This window comes from Pan paniscus, chromosome 19 (genome assembly GCF_029289425.2).
Source record: "Pan paniscus chromosome 19, NHGRI_mPanPan1-v2.0_pri, whole genome shotgun sequence".
Classification (NCBI taxonomy): Eukaryota; Metazoa; Chordata; class Mammalia; order Primates; family Hominidae; genus Pan; species Pan paniscus.
In genome coordinates, this window is record NC_073268.2 from 35,815,864 (window position 1) to 35,832,306 (window position 16,443).

The following is a 16,443-nucleotide window of genomic DNA, read 5'->3' on the forward strand; positions in this document are numbered from 1 at the left end:
AATGATCTTAGAGCTAGTTGGAGAACGCTGCAAGTTGTTCAGTTAAAAATGTTTGTAGGATACAGAGTGTCCAGGGCACATAACAAAGATACAGAAGAAAGATAACAGGAAATCGAAGATTTTACTGTTCTAATTTAAGATGGGATTCAAGGCAACATGGCTATGAAAGAGAAATTCTAATAATCCAGAACATTTCCTGGCTTGTCAAGCCGGTCGTGGCTTATTTAGCAGCTAGCACACAGAGCTTTCTCCCTCACTGTTTTAGGAAATTGATAACCTGTGGATTTCCAGCAAACTCCTTAGCCATGATCTTCCGTGAGTACCCTATATTCTCACTTCTCCCCTAGAAGAGTACTTTGGAGTTGGTGTTTGCAGAGTGACACTCTTCTGCAGAGGCATCACAATCCAAGGAGGAAGGGAGGTTGTTGCTGAAGTCTTCCTGTTAGCCTGGGTGCCATTGTGTTGTGAGGAAGATATTGATAACTGCTATGAAACTAATCTCTGTGATTTGAGCTATATTTCTAGGAAGGATGAGAAAGTGAATGTGAGGGTGGGGAATAGACTGCTATGGGAGGGATGGACCTGGTGGCAGTGAGATTTCTCTTCTGGGCAGACACTATGTGGCATTGTGCTTTGGAGAAGTGCGTATCAGAACGGACCTACAGAAAGTTTCTGGCCTGTCTGCCCCATTCTCCCAGAGCGCTGGGGTGGATCAAAAGGAACTGTCCTTCAGCCCATCGTTATTGAAGATCTTCTGCCAAGTGAGACAACTTCTCCTGCTATCCTGGACTGTACTTTGGCATGGTTGGCTTTGGAGTTATGGGTAGATCTTTCTACTATTTTTAGGGCATAATGCTAAGAGCTGCCCCTCTTTCTCATCTGGAAAGGAAGGGCAGTTCCTTAACATTAATTATTGTTCATCCTTGCTTCTTCCTTCCAGCTATTCTCCATTCATGTAGATGCTATAAACATCATGGTTCTCAAGGTGGATACCTCTGAGTCCTTATGGCATATTCAGATCAGTAGAAGCAGATTTCTTTTGGATAGTGATGGGAAAAGGTAAGCACTGGGGAGCAGAGGATCTAGCCGTCCTATTCTTGCCTCAGAGTTGCTTCAGGGCCTCCTTATCAAGGTGTTAAGTTCTCATTCTGTGCAGTTGGAGGAGATGCTAAGGTTAGACATTTCCAATTGCCTTGTCCCTTCTAGCCAACAGAGCTTGACTGGAGGTAAATGGTGAGGAAAGGGACCAAGTTCTCTTTTTTTTTAAATTTTTTTTTTGAGACAGAGTCTTGCTCTGTTGCCTAGGCTGGAGTGCAGTGGCGCGGTCTTGGCTCACTGCAAGCTCCGCCTCCTGGGTTCAGACCATTCTCCTGCCTCAGCCTCCCGAGTAGCTGGGACTACAGGCGGCCGCCACCGCGCCTGGCTAATTTTTTGTATTTTTAGTAGAGACGAGGTTTCACCATGTTAGTCAGGATGGTCTTGATCTCCTGACCTCATGATCCTCCCACCTTGGCCTCCCAAAGTGCTGGGGTTACAGGCGTGAGCCACCGCGCCCGGCAAGGCCAAGTGCTCTTAATTTTTTTCCTTTCCCAGGCTAATCTGTGAGGTGAGCTTATGTAAGATCAACAGCAAAGTTCTAAAGAGCGGTCAGCTGGTAAGTATGCCATGATCATTCAGATGCCTCATTTCCTCCTGGGCGTAAAGTGTGAAGGAGCTTAGGGCTTACATCCTAGGTTCTTTGACCTTAGGGGGTTCCCTCAAGTCAGTACCCAGTGTTCCAGATCACCACATTTTGACCTAAAACTTCCAAACTTTCTTACATACACCTTAGAGGCTTATCATCCCCACAGGAGGACACCTGCCTAGTGGAGCTTTCACTGGCCCTGGACCTGTGTCTAAAGGTGGGCATTAGCAGTCGGCATCTCACTGCTATCACTGTGGATGTGTGGACACTCCATGCTGAACTGCATGAGGGCCTCTTCCAGAGCCAACTGCTGTGCCAGGGCCCAAGCCTAGCATCTAAGCCTGTTCCCTGTTCAGGTAAAGCCCAGTGATTGAGCTTCTTGGCTGCCTTGTTCTCAGGGTTTGTTTTGGAAGTAGAAAAAATAGTGGTCTCACTGCTTATTTAGATGTGATTCACTAGTCACCATGGACTTTGACCCTAAGGATAGTTAGAGGAAATAGGGCATTTGCTTGTGCTGAGTGGCAGAACCAACATTGAGTGGGCACCTATCATGAGTTAGACCTGTACTATGGGTTTTTTTTTTTCCTTTTTTTTTTTTTTTTTAAAAAAAAGATGGAGTCTTGCTCTGTCACCCAGGCTGGAGTGCAATGGCGTGATCTCGGCTCACTGCAACCTTTAACCTTCTGGGTTCAAGCGATTCTCCTGCCTCAGCCTCCTGAGTAGCTGGGATTACAGTCATCCGCCACCATGCCTGGCTAATTTTTGTATTTTTAGTAGAGACGGGATTTCGCCGTGTGAGCCAGGATGGTCTCGATCTCCTGACCTCGTGATCCGCCAGCCTTGGCCTCCCAAAGTGCTGGGATTACAGGCGTGAGCCACCATGCCTGGCCTTGTACTATGTGTTTTATATACAGTTGACCACTGAACAACACAGGTTTGAGCTGTGCGGATCCACTTATGTGGATTTTTTTCAATAAATACAGTTGGCTCTCCATATCTGTGTGTTCTGCATCCACAAGCAAGTGTGGATGGAAAATGCCAATATTTGCAGGATATGAAACTCACCAATATGGAGGGCTGACTTTTTGTATACATGAGTTCCCACAGGGACAACTGCTGGACTTGAGTATGTGCGGACTTTGGTATCTGCAGGGGGTCCTGGAACCAAAGCTCCAAGGATACCAAAGGATGACTGTATATTCTCTAACTAAATCCTCAGCATTTCACAAATAAGGAAACTGAAGCCTAGGAAGGTTAGCTAGGTAACTTGACTGAAGTCATACAGGCAGTCAGTAGTAAAAATGAGGTTTAAATTATTTGGCCCTAAGGTCCACATTCTTTTCATTTACCAACCTGCTCCTTGTACTCTTTAGGTTTTTAGAGACTGGAGAAAGAAGTACTGCAGGTGCCTGGATCTCTGGGGCATTCGCCTTATGGTCCATCCAGCTTAGGCATTTGCTTAGCTTACTTTATGTGGGAGGATTTGACCATAGAGGCCAGGGCATTTCGGGAGAATTGGGAGTGTTAAGAATTGATGGTTCTTATGTTATTCATTCATATTTTCAGAGGTGACAGAAAACTTAGTTGAGCCAACTCTGCCTGGCCTTTTCCTTCTCCAGCAGCTGCCAGACCAGGTCAAGGTTAAGATGGAGAACACAAGCGTGGTATTGTCCATGAATAGTCAAAAGAGGTGAGGTCTCTCCTGACACAGAAGATGGGAGAGTGATAGTGGGAGCTGTATGTTGGTATCTCTGTAACCAGCCTAGTATTTGCTGAGCTTGTCTATGGGGAGAAAGGAAGTAGAAATGGTTACATCCATGTAGTGTGGGAAGAATAAAAAAAAATTATTATTATTTTTGAGATGGAGTCTCGCTCTGTTGCCCAGGCTGGAGTTCAGTGGTGCGATCTTGGCTCACCACAACCTCTGCCTCCCAGGTTCAAGCGATTCTCCTGCCTCAGCCTCCCGAATAGCTGGGATTATAGGCACGTGCCACCACGCCCGGCTAATTTTTTGTATTTTAGTAGAGGCGGGGTTTCACTGTGTTGGCCAGGATGGTCTCGATCTCCTGACCTCGTGATCCCCCTGCCTCGGCCTCCCAAAGGGCTGGGATTACAAGCGTGAGCCAGTGCGCCTGGCCAAAAAATAATTACTTTTAAAAAATAAAAGTAAAAGAAGTAGGAATGGCATTCCACATCTTCCTGAGCTGGAATCTGTCTCGGTCCAGGCACCTGACTTGGACTCTGAAGCTGCTGCAGTTCCTGTACCACCGTGATGAGGATCAGCTGCCCCTTCGAAGCTTCACAGCAAACTCTGATATGGCACAGATGAGCACGGAACTGCTGCTGGAAGGTTCATGGGTCGGGGTACTGGTACTGAGCGAGAATGGGAGGACTAGATACTCTCTTTGCTCATGCCCCATATGGTCTCCTTAATCTAATCTCAGTGTAACTGGGGAGTGGAAGGAGGGAACATACTGAGAGAAAATAGCCCCAGCTCACAAGTTTTGATGACAGTCTGTTTATCCCTTTGCCGGCTTCTGACCCTCTCCCAGTTTTACCTCTTGCCCTTCCAGTGCTCTCCTCTGATCTGTCCTCTGGCCTCTTACAGATGGGTTGTTGTTGTCCCAGAGTCGCCAACGCATTGTCTGCCTCAACTCCCTCAAGGCTAGTGTGCAGGTGTGATGATTGTGGTACCAAGAATTGTTCCTCTCTCTATTCTCCCGCTACATTATTTCATTTTGAGTTTGTGAAATAAAACCCAAGCCCACAGTTCTGGTCTTCTTATTTCAGGTGACCACCATTGATCTCTCAGCCTCCCTAGTTCTGAACACTTGCATCATTCACTACCGGCACCAGGAATTCTCTCACTGGCTGCACCTGCTAGCACTGGAAACCCAAGGGTCTAATTCACCTGTTCTAAAGCAAAGGAAAAAAAGGTCAGTCTGATCTTTTTCAGCCACCTTCTTGTCAGTTGGATTCTCTGGGATTCTTTTGGTCCAAATTGGCATCCTGTGTTAAATATGTATTTGGTTGTTTGACCTCCTCAAATCCGAGTCTCAACAGCAATCCTGTTTTATATATCTTTCCCATTAGACTAGACTCCTTGATAGCAGAATGCTGTCCTCTTTGTTTTTATGTCCTCGGTGCTCAGTGTAGTGTTTTATACAAAATAAATGTTTGTTGAACTGAACTTAAATGATAAGGAATGTCTTTGTCTTGCCTGCCTTTGATTGTAAGGTGACAGTCATGTCTTTGTGTAGTGCTTCTATTGTGCTGCACAGAGAACTTAAGGTTACGGTTTAGAAGTGATGCTTCTTGGTTATTTTAGGTTCAAGCGTATAGTATTGCTGGTGTTCATTGTATTTGGCCTATGAAAATGATAATTTTATATGAGTCAACCTAATATCTTTCTGGGGTTCCTGCAGATTACCGTTAAGAGTAGCAATAAACTGATGAGTTCAGCCTTTTATCTTCTAGGTGTGTCTCGTTCTAAGAATCACAATAAAACTCTGAATTCTCACTCTGATTGTGAGAGCTTCAGAAACTGTTCCATGATAGGAAGCTGCAGTTCTTTTCTTACCAAACAATGATGTCTTGTTCCTATGCAGAACCTTCCCCCAAATCCTGGCTCCCATCATCTTTAGCACCTCCATCTCCAATGTCAACATTTCCATTCAACTTGGAGATACACCACCTTTTGCCTTGGGATTCAATTCTATCTCTCTGGGTAAGGTTCTCAGATGGAATAGGAACAAGAATCTGTCCGTTAGTGGAGCTGGGCCCAATTGATGGCCACAGTGGCTCCATGCAATCCCTCTTTCTCACCTTTGTTCAGATTACCAGCACCTCAGGCCACAAAGCATCCATCAGCGGGGCGTCCTAACTGTGGACCACCTCTGCTGGCGTGTGGGCAGTGACTCCCACATTCAGCGGGCGCCACACCCACCCAATATGCATGTTTGGGGTGAGGCACTTGTTCTGGACTCCTTCACACTACAGGTAGGTGAGGGCTTTGGTGAATAGGGGCCTGCACAGCTTTCCTCATCCTGTCATGCATCAGAGCGCTGAGCATCCTAATGCAGCAGGAAGTGCATTAGGGCATTATAAAACTGTGCGCCTGCGTACTTCTAATGGGATCCGTCTGCTTCTTCTCTAGGGTAGCTATAACCAGCCTCTGGGCCTGTCCAGCACCCAGTCAGATACCCTTTTTCTTGATTGTACCATTCGAGGACTTCAGGTGGAAGCATCAGATACCTGTGCCCAATGTCTGTCTCGTATCTTATCCCTGATGGGTCCACAATCTGGGAAGTCAGCTGTCTCTAGGCACTCTTCATTTGGGGAATCTGTGTCATTACTGTGGAAGGTGGACTTGAAGGTCGAAGACATGAACTTGTTTACCCTTTCTGCCTTGGTTGGTAAGTGGGACAAGGAGTCTATACTGAAGTGTGCTACTTGGGAGACTGAGGCAGGAGAATCACTTCAACCCAGGAGGCAGAGTTTGCAGTGAGCTGAGATGGTGCCACTGCACTCGAGCCTGGGCAAACGAGCGAGACTCTGTCTCCAAAAAATAAAATAAAATAAGTAAATAAATATACTGAAGTGTGTAGTGTGTAACCTTAGCAGATTATGTTGGTTTAGTCTGCTCCTCATTTAATGAAGCTGATTATCTGGAATTTTTCTAAATTAGAGGCACCAGATGCTTGAAAGTCTTGCATAAATATTAGACTTCTTGGTATTTCTTAAGGGCTTATGAAAGGCAAGTACTAAGCAAGACATATAAGAAAAAGCCTTGATCTAGTCAAGAGAGATCCATATAACTTTTTATTTCCTTGTGTGTTTAGTTCTAGAGAGTAAATGGTATGTCTCTGTGCAATTTGTAGGAGTTAAGGAACAACTTTGATTCTGCCGAATCTAGTTAGGTTAAGATGGGAAAGGGAAAGTTTACTTAAAACCTAAGAAATGAACTTAGGGAGGCATGAGGAATAAAGATAGTTAAGGGAATAAGTGAGAAAGGCGAGTGAGGACTATTGTTGCCCTTTGAGAGCCGGGAACCAAGGCTGACATGGTTTCTGGTTGTTAGGTGCTTCAGAGGTACGACTGGACACCCTAACTATCCTGGGCAGTGCAGAGACGTCCACTGTGGGGATTCAAGGACTTGTGTTAGCGCTGGTGAAATCAGTCACGGAGAAGATGCAACCCTGTTGCAAGGCCCCTGACATCCCTACCCCAGTGCTCAGCCTTTCCATGCTCTCCATCACCTATCACAGCAGCATCCGCTCTCTGGAGGTAATGTTCCTGTGGAGAGGTGGGGCCAGGCTGGTGTTTTCCTCAGCTTAGAGCCTTTCTCTGTCTTTTTTTTTTTTTCTTGTCTTTTCCCAAAACAGAGTGTCACATGTTGCCCAGACTGGTCTTAAACTACTGGGCTCAAGCAGTCCTCCTATCTTGGCCTCCCAAAGTGCTGGGATTACAGGTGTGAGCCACCACGCCCAGCCTCTCTTTTTAACTCATGTTGTGAAACTGGTTTCATGAGAAATATGACACCTGATCTTCTTTATTTTTTCTAGCTCGTATGTTTTTAACTTTTTGTGGAATTTAAAATACATGCAAAACTAGAGAGAATATATAAGCTTTTGTATACCAGGATTCAATAATTACCAATTCATGACCAACTTCTTTTAATTATACTGTCACCAATTTCCCCTGCCTCAGGCTCTGGGATTATTTTGAAGTAGGTAAGTACGTATCAGACATATATAATTTCAACTATAAATATTTCACTATGCATCTCTGAAAAATAAGGGGCTTTTTAAAAAGAATGATCTGGTGTTATTTTGCTGAAGCCCTCGGCCCATTAAAAGACTGGAAGGAGTCAGAAGATAGAGGCACTGGCAGGTTTTGAGAGGCTTTCCAGTATCTTTATCCTCAGGGTAACAGATGGACATGGGACCCTCTTAGGAGGAGGGTGGGGCGTTAGTTCCTCCTTGTCAGACTTCACCTTCCTTTGGAAACTGAAGAGTTTCCTTTTTAGAGACTAGAACTTGAGAATTTTATGTCCTGGAATTTTACTTTTCTCTGTCCACTTAGCTATTCAGAAGCTGACAAAGACACTACTCTCTCCTTGAGGCATACTTTTACGTAAGTCAGCTGCCATATTGACTTGTGTGCTCAGTACTTTATTATGCTATATTTTGAGAATTAAATTGATGCAATCAACTCATGAAACATTTTCAAGTTGACTGTTGCAGTGGTTACTAGACAGTGTAGTTGCTGATAGAAAGGTAACTCATAAGCAGAAACATGAAGCCAGATGATTTATTGAGTACCTGCTGTCTATACTGAGTATACTATGGTAGATACCAAAGAATTAAGACACATGACCCCTATTTTCAGACAATTTAGAATCCAGTTGAAGAGAACTTAAAAAGTGTAAGTGCTCTTAAATGTCAGACACTATCAACTGTCAGCTCAGCACATTAGTGCTAACAGGAACAAAGCAAGGCAGTAATTAATGTGATTACTCAGGAACAACTTCTGGGTGGAGATGGTTCTTGAGCCAGGTGTGCATGTATCATAATCCTTGCCATCTCTACTGTTTTGTGACATGGTAATTGACAGATCCTTTTCTTCTGCTCCCTAAAGGTTCAGTGTGGTGCAGGGCTGACCTTACTTTGGAGCCCCCCAGATCACATGTACCTGTACCAGCATGTCCTGGCCACTCTACAGTGCCGAGACCTACTAAGAGCCACTGTGTTTCCTGAGACTGTACCATCCCTTGCACTAGAGACTTCAGGAACTACTTCTGAGCTAGAAGGCCGTGCCCCTGAGCCATTACCCCTAAAGCGGCTGCTAAACCTAACCCTGGAGGTGAGCACAGCCAAACTCACAGCTTTTGTAGCTGAGGACAAGTTCATTACCCTGGCTGCAGAGAGTGTGTCACTGAGCCGGCATGGAAGTTCCCTGCAGGCATACTGTCCAGAGCTGGCTGCTGGCTTTGATGGCAATAGTATCTTCAACTTCAAGGAGGTGGAAGTGCAGCTGCTACCTGAGCTGGAAGAGATGATCCTCCACCGGAACCCCTTCCCTGCGCTGCAGACCCTCCGGAACCGTGTTTGGCTCCTCTCCTTCGGCTCAGTCTCGGTGGAGTTTCCTTATCAGTATGACTTTTCTCGAACTCTAGATGAGGCTGTGGGAGTTCAGAAGTGGCTGAAGGGACTGCATCAAGGGACTCGTGCTTGGGCCCCTCCAAGCCCTGTCCCACTCCCACCTGATCTACTCTTAAAGGTTGAACACTTCTCATGGGTTTTCTTGGATGATATTTTTGAGGTGAAACTTCATGATAACTACGAGCTGATGAAGGATGAAAGTAAGGAGAGTGCCAAAAGACTACAGCTACTGGATGCTAAAGTGGCCGCCCTTCGGAAGCAGCATGGGGAGTTGTTGCCTGCCCGCAAAATTGAGGAGCTCTATGCCTCTCTGGAACGCAAAAACATTGAAATCTACATCCAGCGTTCCCGTCGTCTCTATGGCAACACACCCATGCGCCGGGCACTGCTTACTTGGAGCTTAGCAGGGCTAGAACTGGTAGCTCTGGCAGATGCCTCCTTCCATGGTCCTGAGCATGTGGTAGAACAGGTTCAAGAGCTTGATCCAGGCAGCCCTTTTCCCCCTGAGGGATTAGATCTTGTCATTCAGTGGTGTCGAATGGTCAAGTGCAATGTCAAGACCTTTCTGGGTAAGTAGTGTTTCCTTTATTTGCAGACCCCATGTTTGCCCGCTGAGCTCTAGGGAGGTCTCAGTGATTTCGGAGGAACTAGGTTATATTGGGAACTGTGCCGTTTTGGGTGGGTGGAGTGGGATGGGTGGGCTTCCCTTCCCTTTCTTTGTTCCTGAATTTCACTGTGAAATTGCTTGGCTAACATAAAGGGAAAGCTAACACAGTCATCTTTAAGGTTATTGTGTCTCTTGGATCTCAGTGCTATGCCCTTAACCACCTGCTCCAGGGTCACTGTCATTTTTCAGCTTGCTGTCAACTGCCTGCCCTTGTTCTCTCAATTGACTTTGTAAATATAGATGGGTAAAATAGTGGTGAGGAAAAAGATAGGCCCGAGAGTGCTCAGACTGCCCCTGAGTAGCCAGTGTGTACCCTTCCTCTGGTAACAGTTCGGATCAGGGACTATCCACGGTACCTGTTTGAGATCCGTGACTGGCGGCTAATGGGTCGACTTGTGGGCACCGAGCAGAGTGGTCAGCCTTGCTCCCGTCGGCGTCAGATCTTGCACTTGGGGCTTCCGTGGGGTAACGTGGCAGTGGAGAGGAACATGCCCCCACTCAAATTCTACCATGACTTTCACTGTGAGTAGAGATGAGGCAGTTGGTTTGGCTGAGGGACGTTTGTGATGGGTGAAATGGGAGGTGAGCTGAGACCCTTCTGGAGTGAAGGAGGAAGAGAGGGGTAATGTTGTGAACAAGTTATAGCCTTTGTTCCTCTACCCCAGCGGAAATATTCCAGTACACAGTGGTGTGGGGCCCATGCTGGGATCCAGCCTGGACACTAATTGGCCAGTGTGTGGACCTCTTGACCAAGCCCTCAGCTGACCCCAGCCCACCTTTGCCCTGGTGGGACAAGAGCCGTCTTCTGTTCCATGGAGACTGGCACATGGACATTGAACAGGCGAACCTGCACCAGCTGGCCACTGAGGTGAGGGGTGTCATGATACTTTTATCCTATCAGGATGGTATGGTTGAGGTCTGTATAGCACATGTGGGAAGAGAGAAAGGTGCTGATTTGGGAGATGAGGATGGTTTTCTTACCTATATCTCACCAAATTCTCGGGGGTGGTCATAGGATCCATACAACACAACTGAAAATATGCACTGGGAGTGGAGCCACCTGTCTTTTCATTGGAAACCTGGTCAGTTTGTGTTCAAGGGTGACTTGGATATCAACGTGAGAACAGCCTCTAAGTGAGTGGAGTGAAGGGAGGGTCCTCCATGGGATGAGGGGCTCAGGTTGGAGGGAGGGGGAAGAGCCAAGGGGAAGTGAGTGACCAGGGCACTGAGGGCTGGGGTTCCATTGTGAGGCAGGTATGACGACTGCTGCTTCCTTCACCTGCCTGACCTCTGCATGACACTGGACCTGCAGTGGCTGTGCCATGGGAACCCCCATGATCACCATAGTGTCACTCTGCGGGCCCCAGAGTTCCTGCCTGAGGTGCCCTTGGGCCAGCTTCATGACTCCTACCGGGCCTTTCGCTCGGAGAACCTCAATCTCTCCATCAAGATGGATCTGACTCGGCACAGTGGAAGTGAGGCTTGGGCCTGGGGCAGTGGGGAGGAAGGGCTGGGAGGACGGGCATGGATGCTGGGGACTTTAGCTTGACCCTCTGGGGAGGGGAGGGAAGGGGAGAAGGGCAAGGGAGAATCTAGGTTAGGACCTTTTTTTTTGTTTTTTGGCAGGGGAAAGGGTTGGTGTCTTAGTCCATTTTGGCTGCTATAACAGTAATACCACAAGTTTGGTAGCTTATAAACAGCAAGCATTTATCTCTCACAGTTCTGGAGGCTTGAAAGTCAAAGATCAAAAAGAGCTGATAGATTCAGTGTCAGTGAGGGCCCATTCCTCATAGATGGTGCCTTTTTGCTGTGTCCTAATATGGTGGAAGGAGTCAGTGAGCTCCCTTGGACCACTTTTAAAAGGGCACTAATCCTATTCATGAAGGCTCCACCGTCATGATCTAGTGACCTCCCAGAGGCCCACCTCTTAACATCATTACCTTAGGGGTATTTCAGCATGAATTTTGGGGAGATGCAAACATTTAGACCATAGCAGTAGGGGAAAGCAGAGAGCTTAGATCCTTGAAAGAAGAGGGAGTTGGGGATGCTGAATGTGAGGCTAGGTGATGTTTGGATTTTGGATTTTTAAACCTCTACAACCTGCAGCAAGGGAAGGATTTAGCTTTACCTCTGTGTTTCATCCATAACTAGGAAATGTCTGTCCTTCTCTTTGCAGCAATATCCCAGCCCCGAATTCTGCTATATAGTAGTACCCTGCGCTGGATGCAAAACTTCTGGGCAACTTGGACAAGTGTCACAAGGCCTATCTGCAGGGGAAAGCTCTTCAATAACCTGAAACCCAGCAAGAAGAAACTTGGTCAGCACTACAAGCAACTTTCTTATACAGCCCTCTTTCCCCAGCTGCAGGTAAGGCACTGATGTCCCTGCTGACATCTTCACTTTATTCTGCTTCTAGTTTTCTTGTTTCTCATATTGAGTCCCTTAATCATCCCTCTCATGCCATCCTTTGTTAATGGTATGCTCTCTTGTTGCCAGGTACATTATTGGGCCTCATTTGCCCAGCAACGGGGCATCCAGATTGAGTGCAGTCAGGGCCATGTCTTCACTCGGGGGACTCAGCGGCTTATACCTCAAGGTAAAATGAAAGACTCCTTTCATTTCTCCTATCCTGTGCCTTGTTTTTCCCTTCTCAGTTCCATTCCCCTCCTCCATCTCTGTCTTACACTATCCTCTGAACTGGTCAGCATGGTCTCTGTGTGCCTCTTTTTCTCAGCAGGCACAGTGATGCGGCGCCTTATCTCTGATTGGAGTGTTACCCAGATGGTGAGTGACCTAAGTCAGGTGACCGTTCACCTGATGGCCTCACCCACTGAAGAGAATGCTGATCACTGTCTTGATCCCTTGGTAACAAAGACCCACCTGCTGAGCTTGTCCTCCCTCACCTACCAACGGCATAGCAATCGCACAGCTGAGGAGGTACTCCCTGACACACTTTCTTTATTACCTTATTTATATTAGTAGGTATCTCAGCCTACTTGGGCTGCCATAACAAAATACCAGAGACTGGGAGGTTTATACAACAAAAATTTATTTATGAGTTTTGGCTACTGGGAAGTCCAAGATCAGGGTGCCCGCATGGTTGGGTTCTGGTGAGGGCTGTCTTCCTGGCTTGCAGATGGCTGCCTTGTGTCTGTCCTCACATGGCAGAGAGGGAGAGAGAGCACAAGTGTGCACGAGTGCTCTGGTTTCTCTTATTGTAAAAGCACTAATTCTGTCATGAGTGCCCCACCCTCGTGACCTCATGTCATTACCTCCCAAAGGCCCATCTCCACATACTGTTACATTGGGGGTTAGGACTTCAACATATGAATTTGGGGGGAACACAGTAAAGTCCATAGGAGTAGGTTGCAGATTAAGTCCCTGGTAAGGTTTCTCATATATTCCAAGCATGTATGTCATTACTTTATGACAAACTCATTTGGTTTAGCTGTATCAGCATCCTTCTTTTTGAAAATACTTTTTCTTTCTCTCCTAAAAATAGTATCTTACTCTTTAGGAAATAGAGTAAAATTTTTTCCTAACACTGAAAAAAAAATTGGTACTGCCTTTCCCCCAATTAGGGAAGGATTTTAAGTTGAAATTCTCAAGTCATTTAAAATACAGTGGGGGAGGGCTGGGTGCGGTGGCTCATGCCTGTAATCCCAGCACTTTGGGAGGCCAAGGCGGATGGATCATTTGAAGTCAGGAGTTCGAGACTAGCCTGACCAACATGGTGAAACCCCCATCTCTACTAAAAATACAAAAGAATTAGCTGGGAATGGTGGTACATGACCGTAGTTCCAGCTACTTGGGAGGTTGAGGCAGGAGAATCTCTTGAACCCGGGAGGTGGAGGTTGCAGAGAGCCGAGGTCACACCAGTGCGCTCCAAGCTGGGTGACAGAGCAAGATGCTGTCTCCAAAATACAAAAAAAAAAAAAAAAAAAAAAAAATACAGTGGGGGCTGGGCTCAGGTGGCTCATGCCTGTAATCCCAACACTTTGGGAGGCTGAAGCAGGTGGATTGCTTGAGCTCAGGAGTTTGAGACCAGCCTGGGCAACATGAGGAAACCCTGTCTCTACCAAAAATACAAAAAAATTATCTGGGTGTGGTGGCATGTGCCTGTGGTCCCAGCTACTCGGGAGGCTGAGGTGGGAAGATGGCTGGAGTCTGGGAAATCGAGGCTGCAGTGAGCCATGACCGCATCACTGCTCTCCAGCCTGGGTGACAGAGTGAGACCCCATCTCAAAAATAAATAGGCAAAGTGTGATGGCTCATACCTGTAATCCCAGCACTCTGGGAGGCCAGGGTGGGTGGATCCCTTGAGCTCAAGAGTTCCAGACCAGCCTGGGCAACGTGGTGAAACCGTGTTTCTACAAAAAATACAAAAAAATTAGCCAGGCATGGTGGCATGCACCTGTAGTCCTAGCTATTCAGGAGGCTGAGGTAGGAGGATGGCTTGAGCCCAAGAGGCAGAGGTTGTAGTGAGCCAGGATTGCACCATTAAGGCTGGGTGCAGTGGCTCACACCTGTAATCCCTACACTTTGGGAGGCTGAGGCAGATGGATCACTCGAGGTCAGGAGTTTGAGACCAGACTGGCCAACATGGTGAAACCCTGTCTCTACTAAAAATACAAAAATTAGGCCAGGTGTAGTGGCTCACGACTGTAATCCCAGCACTTTGGGATGCCAAGGTGGGCGGATCATTTGAGGTCAGGAGTTTGAGACCAGCCTGGCCAATATGGTGAAACCCCATCTCTACTAAAAAATACAAAAATTTGCTGGGCGTGGTGGCAGGTGCCTGTAATCCGAGCTACTCGGGAGGCTGAGGCAGGAGAATCGCTTGAACCCGGGAAGTGGAGGTTGCAGCCAGCTGAGATCGCACCATTGCCTTCAGCCTGGGCGACAAGAGTGAGACTCTGTTTCCAAAAAATAAATAAATAAATAAATAAAAAATAAATAAATTAGCCAGGTGTGGTAGCACATACCTGTAATCCCAGGTACTTGGAGACTGAAGCATGAGAATCGCTTGAACCTGGGAGGCAGAGGTTGCAGTTAGCCAAGATCATGCCACTGCACTCCAGCGTGGGTGATGGAGTGAGACTCTGTCTCAAAAAAAAAATCACACCACTGCACTTCAGCCTGGGAGACAGAACCAGATTCTGTCTCAAATAAATAAATAAAAATAAATAAATATATTTAAAAAATAAAATGGGGCCAGGCACAGTGGCTTGTGCCCGTAGTCCCAGCTACTTGGGAGACTAAGGCAGGAAGATTGCTTGAAGCCAGGAGTTCAAGACCAGTCTGGACAAAATAGACTCCATTTCTTAAAAAAAAAATTTTAGAGGAACTCTAAAAACGTTTTTTGATAACGAATAAAATACAGTAGGTATAGTTTGAATGTAATATAATATAAAAGCCAAGACCACTTATTTTTTCTTTCTCCAGGGTCTGTCTCCCCACCACGCCCAGTGAATTTTTTTTTTTTTTGAGACTGCGTCTCTTGCTGTCGCCTGGGCTGGAGTGCAGTGGTGTGATCTCGGCTCACTGCAACCTCCGCCTGCCAGGTTCAAGCGATTCTCCTGCCTCAGCTTCCTGAGTAGCTGGGATTACCAGTGCCAGCCACCATGCCCAGCTAATTTTTTGTATTTTTAGTAGAGATGGGGTTTCACCAGGTTGGCCAGGATGGTCCCAAACTCCTGATCTCGTGATTTGCCCGCTTCTGCCTCCCAAAGTGCTGGGATTACAGGCATGAGCCATGGCATCTGGCCAACAGGTTTCTTATTCAACAAACTTTTATCACTGCCTCTGTGGCACTGGGGGCAATTTCCATGCTACCCTGAAGTCCTTTTCCTGTTTCTTAGGAGCTCTCTGCTCGTGATGGGGATCCTACCTTTCATACACATCAGCTGCACTTAGTAGATTTACGGATTTCCTGGACAACTACCAATCGAGACATTGCCTTTGGGTTATATGATGGGTACAAAAAGGCAGCTGTACTCAAACGTAATCTCTCTACTGAGGCCCTGAAGGGGTTAAAGATTGATCCACAGATGCCAGCCAAAAAGCCAAAGCGGGGTGTCCCAACTAGTGCCTCAGCCCCACCTCGTGTTAACACTCCCAGCTTCAGTGGACAACCTGATAAGGGGTCATCAGGAGGTAAGCTCGGGGAGATGAGACTTTTTGGGTTTGGGTTTAGAACATGGATATGGGCTTGGACAGGAGTTTGAAAAGGACTGAGTCATGGTGCTTCTATCTAGGTAAAGAAGTGAAACTTATTTTTCCTTCTTAGGCCACCTAAGTCTTACATATTAAGTAACAGTGACGTTGGGGCATTAAATGGTCTGGTCCTATGGCCAGAAGAGAATCAGAAGGGGAGTGTTGGAGCCAAAACAAGATGAGTAAGGGAAAGAAGCAAAGTGGTAAATGCCATAAGAGAGAAATAAAAGAAAATGGGAGTTGGATGGGCGCAGTGGCTCACTCCTGTAATTCCAGCACTTTTGGAGGCCGAGGTGGGGGGTCACTTGAAGTCAGGAGTTCAAGACCAGCCTGGCCAACATGGCAAAACCCCATCTCTACTAAAAATAATACAAAAAAAATTAACCAGGCATGGTGGCAAGTACCTGTAATCCCAGCTACTCGGGAGGCTAAGGCACGAGAATCGCTTGAACCCAGGAGGTGGAGGTGATAGAGCAGGACTCCATCTCAAAAAAAAAAAAAGAATATGGGGCCGGGCGCAGTGGCTCACGCCTGTAATCCCAGTACTTTGGGAGGCTGAGGTGGGTGGGTCAGGAGATCGAGACTATCCTGGCTAACACGGTGAAACCCCATCTCTACTAAAAATACAAAAAAATTAGCCGTGCATGGTGGTGGGTGCTTGTAGTCCCAGCTACTTGGGAGGCTGAGGCAGGAGAATGGCATGAACCCGGGAG

The 16,443-nt window shown here is 46.8% G+C and overlaps 1 protein-coding gene across 3 annotated transcripts in view; it reads left to right on the forward strand.

The window, feature by feature from the left end:
* BLTP2 (bridge-like lipid transfer protein family member 2) overlaps positions 1-16,443 on the forward strand; it is a 30,765-nt gene that overhangs the window by 1,264 nt on the left and 13,058 nt on the right. Inside the window, exons 3-24 of one of the 3 annotated variants that reach the window (XM_063598700.1) lie at positions 266-315; positions 614-761; positions 941-1,059; positions 1,594-1,654; positions 1,851-2,040; positions 3,251-3,374; positions 3,910-4,034; positions 4,293-4,360; positions 4,475-4,620; positions 5,293-5,411; positions 5,520-5,683; positions 5,841-6,099; positions 6,765-6,970; positions 8,324-9,416; positions 9,845-10,036; positions 10,180-10,382; positions 10,530-10,648; positions 10,769-10,989; positions 11,691-11,881; positions 12,011-12,110; positions 12,249-12,451; positions 15,376-15,670. In XM_063598700.1, the coding sequence (XP_063454770.1) occupies positions 266-315; positions 614-761; positions 941-1,059; positions 1,594-1,654; positions 1,851-2,040; positions 3,251-3,374; positions 3,910-4,034; positions 4,293-4,360; positions 4,475-4,620; positions 5,293-5,411; positions 5,520-5,683; positions 5,841-6,099; positions 6,765-6,970; positions 8,324-9,416; positions 9,845-10,036; positions 10,180-10,382; positions 10,530-10,648; positions 10,769-10,989; positions 11,691-11,881; positions 12,011-12,110; positions 12,249-12,451; positions 15,376-15,670 (4,396 nt within the window). Of the gene's footprint in view, positions 1-265; positions 316-613; positions 762-801; positions 824-940; positions 1,060-1,593; positions 1,655-1,850; positions 2,041-3,250; positions 3,375-3,909; positions 4,035-4,292; positions 4,361-4,474; positions 4,621-5,292; positions 5,412-5,519; positions 5,684-5,840; positions 6,100-6,764; positions 6,971-8,323; positions 9,417-9,844; positions 10,037-10,179; positions 10,383-10,529; positions 10,649-10,768; positions 10,990-11,690; positions 11,882-12,010; positions 12,111-12,248; positions 12,452-15,375; positions 15,671-16,443 lie in introns of those variants that run through there. The other 2 variants (XM_063598701.1, XM_008965099.6) reach the window with 2 other exon arrangements.